Raw genomic sequence first — 6,000 nt, 5'->3', positions numbered from 1 at the left:
TCACTTCGTCACCTACCCCTTCCAGGTTCATCCTGGCCTCGAAGGCCGTTAGATGTTTCTGGGGATCCTGGGTACCGTCATAACTCATATCTGTCGGTTTGTCAAAGTGCTTTGGTAGTCGTACTCCAAGGATCGAGTGGTGGAAAGGGGTTGCCCCCATGACCACCGGTTGCCTTTCCCGATGTTCTCTGTTGGGTCGGCCTCTCCTCGTCCTTTCTCGGTGGTGTACTTGAGGTGGTCGGTTTCTTCTTCTTCGTTCTCTGTCGCTTTCCCAGTCTTCTTCTTCGGTGTCTCCCGTTGGCGATCTGTTGTAGACCAACGGGTCTCGCCTTCTCCTTGGCACCTCTCTGCTCTCTTGGCTTTCTGATTCTGTCCGGGGGTTCGGGGTGCGCCTGGAGCGACTCCTCCGGAGACTCCTTTCTCCCCTTGGAGTGGATTAGGAAGGCTCCTGGCTAGGAGTGGGCTGACGACTTTCACGGTTGGCTACTTCTCGCTCCAAGTTTTGCACCCTGTGGCGCAGCTCTTGTATTATCCTGGCGCTATCGCTGTTAGTCCCTCCAAAGGGTCGTCCCTCCATGTGTCGTGGGGGAGATCTGCTGCCTTCGCGAACGGTGGCTCCGACGGCTACCCCGCTACTTCGGGGATCTATCCCCTCCCCGCGGGTTCCGGCCCCACCGTCGGCCGCGCCAGAAACCAAAATCCATGTTAGAGAGAGTCCCCGCAGACGGCACCAATATTCGGTACGTCGGGTTATCGGATGGTTCAGGTGGTAGGATGTGCGAGAAGATGGGTCTCTGTCTTGGTTTGGGCGCTGGGAACGGTTCGCGTGGGCTGCCGATCTGACAAGCTCTTGATGAAGTGAGGGGGGTGTCACCTGCAATGACACTCCGATGCCCAAGTCAATAGAGTGTATAGGTGATGTGAGAATTTGGAGTAGGGTCACGTACCTTGAGGAGGGGTAGGACTCTCCCCATATATACCATGTCAGGAGTGGGTCCCGCGAGGGCAGACCCACCTTCCTCGAAACTTCCCAATACAGCTGTAGTAGTGAGCTGTAAAGGACGCGTGTCCGGGTCGGCCGTTGAGCATCTCGCGCCCGCTCATTTAGGTCTGGTGGCCTATGGATCGGGTCGGCCCGAATGACGTTTGGACTGTACCGTAACAAAAATAATATTCTTCTTCTATAAGCGTCTATAGACTTAATCACAGGTGAAAACTATTTTCTTACTCTTAAAAAAGTATGAATCTTGATTTAGCCAAGACTTATATTTCTATGATGATTATTAATCAAGATGTTAACCCCACCATTTGCAATTGCATGTGGCATGCATATGCCTACCACTCACTCGTTGAAGCTAATTAGCTTCAATAAAACCCAAAGCTTAACCCCACCAATTTTAACATAAACTCACTATCTCTCTATCACTGTCAAATTCGTTTTATTCACCAACCACTTATTCAGTTACTTGTATATAATAACCCATTACTCACAAACGTTAACCCACACACTCACACAACACACTTAAGTACATGGCTTCTTCTTCTTCGCTCTTGTTCCTTACTCTCTTTATCTTGTCCGTCATATCTGCCGTTACTGCCTGCCCGCCGTCAGACCGGGCAGCACTCATAGCCTTCAAGGACGCCCTGACCGAACCTTATCTCGGCATCTTCCAGACTTGGACGGGCAACGACTGCTGCCAGGGCTGGTACGGTCTCAGCTGCGATCCAAACACCCACCGTGTCACCGATATCAACCTCCGAGGCGAGTCACAAGACCTTATCTTCCAGAAGCTTCAACGCACCGGCTACATGACCGGAAATATCTCGCCGGAGATTTGCAAACTCACCGGACTTTCCACACTCGTGGTCGCCGACTGGAAGGCAATCTCCGGAGATATCCCCTCCTGCATTTCATCGTCACTTTCCTCGCTTCGAATCCTCGATCTCACCGGAAATCAGATCTCCGGTGATATTCCGGCCGACATCGGAAAGCTCCGGCGACTCACAGTTTTGAGCCTTGGCGACAATGCCATCTCCGGCAAGATTCCGAAGTCGATCGTCAACCTTGCCGGGCTCAAACACCTTGACCTCAGCAACAACCAAATCTCCGGCGCGTTGCCGTGGAATTTCGGAAATCTCAGAATGCTGAGTCGCGCCCTGCTGAGTCGAAACGAACTAACCGGTTCGATACCAAAATCAATTTTTAAAATGAACCGGCTTGCGGATCTTGATTTATCGATGAACCGGATTACCGGTTCAATCCCGGTTCAGCTTGGAAAAATGAAGGTTCTTTCAACACTTAAATTGGATGGCAACTCTATGTCAGGTCAAATACCTTCGAAATTATTGAGTAATTCGGGTATGGGTATATTGAATCTGAGCCGAAACGGGTTCGAGGGTGCTATACCCGATGTTTTTGGGGTAAGGACCTATTTTATGGCACTTGATTTGTCCCATAATAACTTGACCGGTAAGATACCCGGTTCGTTATCTTCGGTTCGGTTCGTTGGACACTTGGATCTGAGCCACAACCATCTTTGTGGAACCATTCCGATTGGATCACCTTTTGATCACCTCGATGCGGCGTCGTTTAGTGACAATGATTGCTTGTGCGGAAATCCATTGAAGAGTTGTGAATGAAAAAAAAAAAAAAATCTATTTTACTTTATCCTATAGTAGTAAAATAACGTGAAATCTCTTGGAAAGTGAAGCAAAGTGTGGTTTTAGATTTGTATTCATGATTTCATGTATTTGTTCTTGTGAAGTGATTTCTACTTATTTTAGATGTGCAAGTTGAAAAAAGAAAAATGCAATGGACAAAAAAGGGTAAAGGAGATGCATGTGCATGCTAGATGGGCATAGGTCAAGATGTTAGATTGGTCTGAATATTCCTTGTGGTGCATGTGATTTTTAGAGCTAAGTAACGTGGAGGATTTGGATGATGTTTCCATAATTGTTTATCACCTTGATTTAAATGTATAATTTATTGTTTTTTTTTTTTTTTTTTTGTGATTGTTGCTTGATTTTCTTCACTTTCATTCTAGATTCTACAACCAAAGCCATGCATGTTTCCGAGGGAAAAATCATAATTATTAGTTGCCATAAAAATTGGAGAAAAAACTATGTTTCATCCACATGATACTTTTCAGATAACATTATTTTTGTTCTCAAAGATCCTGAACATCACTTCTTCATGTGATCGATTTTGAAGGGAAGTTTGTAGGAATGGTAATAGAGTTACGGGGACAAGTATTCCTTTCCATGCTTCTATTTTTGTTAAGAAAAATACTCATATTTTCTTTTTATTTGTCTTAGTTCTTTATTTATCAGTTTTTTTGTGGGAAAGGCTAATTTTTTGCGGATATATGTGAATATTAATTTTTTTTTTAAATTTCAAAAAAAAATTACAAAATAATAAAGCATAATACAAATAATTTAATATAACCTGACTTAACAGATAAGGATTAATTTTCTCTTTTATTGCTTAAGATGAAAAAAAAAAAACTGTTGTTTGATTGAAGAAACAAAAACCAAACTTTTTTGGGTGATAGAAAAGAGCAGAAGTAGAATTTTTCATTACAGATAAAATTCAATGTTCCTCTCCAATTCTCTCTAAAGGTGAAAAAATTATTCATAAACTCCATAACTATTCTCTATTTAAAAAACTTATACAACTTAAAATGAGTATTGTTCATACTCGGGGTCGAGCTACCCGACCTGGGATGATTGACGACAAAGCGACCGACCTCTTCAGGTCAGGCTACCCGACCTCTTCTCAAAGAGGTCGGCCAAATCAACAAGAGAGCCCAATAAAGGGCCCAAATAGAGGAACACAACCCAAATCCACAGGCCGTACGAGCCTATAGAGATAAGGGCGGTTCCCTTGAAGATAAGCTGACCTCAACTCAAAAGATAAAGATAAGATAAAGATAACTAACTTATCTTATCTAAAAAGGTCACTATCACACCATTATAAATACACTGGAGCACCCAGGTATAACTCATACTCTGATTCTACATAAAACCTGCTTAATACCCGTGCTAACTTAAGCATCGGAGTCTCTTGCAGGTACCCCCCACCCTTCGGTGATCAAGGATCAGCAGTGCTGTAAATCCAACAAGTCGGATACAACAGCTCCGGCTGCCATCAGCCAACCGGACACGTTATCTCTAACCAGTACAGAAGATCTCGTCCGAGATCGACCTCCAGTTTCAGGTAACTCTCGGAACATTGGCGCCGTTGCCGGGGAACCTGGAAGTCATCCCAACACCATGGCAGACGGCCATGACAACGACCATGATTCAGATCTAGAAAACAGAACGCCGCACAAAAACGCGGACACCACACTGAAAGACACCCCGGAATCCAACGGAGACAAAAATTCATCAAATCCGGGAGCAATAGAGGCGCTTCAAGATCGCTTGAAACAACTTGAGAAAGAAACCCAACAACAACGAGAAATCGGAAAGGATCTACAAAGAGAGGTACGGCAACGTCGAGAATTGGAAGAAAAATTACAGCAATTAGAAGCCGATCACAAATCAAAAACTCCTCGGACTACTCCTGAGGAAAATTCACGCAAAGAACAAGATCCATTCACCAGGTAAATCATGAAAACCAAAATTCCAAAAGACTTCAAACTCCCGGATATGATTTTGTACGACGGCACCACAGATCTCAACCATCATCTCAGCAATTTCAGAAGCAGAATGTACCTTACCGACGCCTCAGATGCCGTTCGCTGCAAAGCTTTTCCAACAACCCTCACGAAGATAGCAATCAGATGGTTCGACAACTTACCTCCAAAGTCCATCTCAAACTTTGAAGACCTGGCCAAAAAGTTCCTGGTCAGATTCTCCATCCAGAAGGATAAGGCCAAGCACGCACCCAGTTTACTAGGGATCAAGCAAGGAGATCGGGAGAGTCTCCGCAACTACATGGAAAGATTCAACAAAACATGCATGGACATACAAAGTTTACCAACAGAGGCCGCCATCATGGGACTCATCAATGGCCTACGAGAGGGACCTTTTAGCCAATCTATATCAAAGAAGTACCTCCCGGATATACCGCCAACTTGTGGCACATTAGCTTGGGGTCTATACCTGGCATATCTGTGGCTTTCCATGCGAAGAGATCGACATTATCGCGTAAGAATTGTATCAGTAATTCTTTTGAGTCTCCTCTTAGGATCGTTCCGATATTAGTTGTTTTGTCCGAGGTGTCTCCGATTTGAACCTTCTCTATCTCGCCTTCCGGCTGCGGACGGAGTTCTTCTCGTCGCTGAACTTCGCCAAACTCAATTGTATGAAACTCTTCTCCTCTGCCTCTGAGGTTTAGACTTTTGTTATAACAGCGGCGTGCCATCTTTTGATCTGCTTTTACCGTGGCTATTCCTTCTGTAGTTGGAAATTTCATGCATAGATGTGGAGTTGAGACTATTGCGCCGAGTTGATTGAGTGTTGTCCGACCTATTAGGGCATTGTAGGCTGAACTTACGTTGACCACGATGTAGTCTATCTTGAGGGTCCTGGATTGGTTCCCTTTTCCGAAGGTCGTGTATAGCGATACGTATCCCAGTGGTTGTACCGGGGTATCTCCTAGTCCGAACAGACTATTCGGGTATGCTCTAAGCTCCTTTTCGTCTAAGCCGAGTTTGTCGAAGGCTGTTTTGAATAAGATGTCGGCAGAACTCTCTTGGTCTACTAATGTGCGGTGTAGATTGGCGTTTGCCAGTATGATAGTGATGACCATGGGGTCGTCGTGTCCCGAGATGATGCCGGATGCGTCCTCTTTAGTGAATGTTATCGCAGGGATGTCGGGTGCTTCCTCCTTTCCCTCGACATGATATACTTCTTTGAGATATCTTTTTCGGGAAGATTTGGAGATCCCGCCTCCTGCGAATCCCCTGTGTATCATGTGGACGTGTCTTTCTGGTGTTCGAGGTGATCGCTCAGCTCGTCCGTCATCTTCGTCCCTTCGTCTCTTTCTTTGGTCAT

At 45.1% G+C, this 6,000-nt stretch overlaps 1 protein-coding gene across 1 annotated transcript; it reads left to right on the top strand.

Moving 5' to 3' along the window:
- The first annotated feature begins 1,433 nt into the window (after positions 1–1,433).
- LOC107614192 (uncharacterized) lies at positions 1,434–2,995 on the top strand. Its single transcript, XM_016316424.3, has one exon. The coding sequence runs from the start codon at positions 1,531–1,533 to the stop codon at positions 2,638–2,640; it is 1,110 nt and encodes a 369-aa protein (XP_016171910.1). The 5' UTR covers positions 1,434–1,530; the 3' UTR covers positions 2,641–2,995.
- The last annotated feature ends 3,005 nt before the right edge of the window (positions 2,996–6,000 follow it).

This window comes from Arachis ipaensis, chromosome B8, assembly GCF_059453495.1.
Source record: "Arachis ipaensis isolate K30076 ecotype BB chromosome B8, ASM5945349v1, whole genome shotgun sequence".
NCBI lineage: Eukaryota > Viridiplantae > Streptophyta > Magnoliopsida > Fabales > Fabaceae > Arachis > Arachis ipaensis.
Note: the sequence above shows the minus strand (reverse complement) of the source record. Positions and strands in the feature narration are given on the sequence as shown.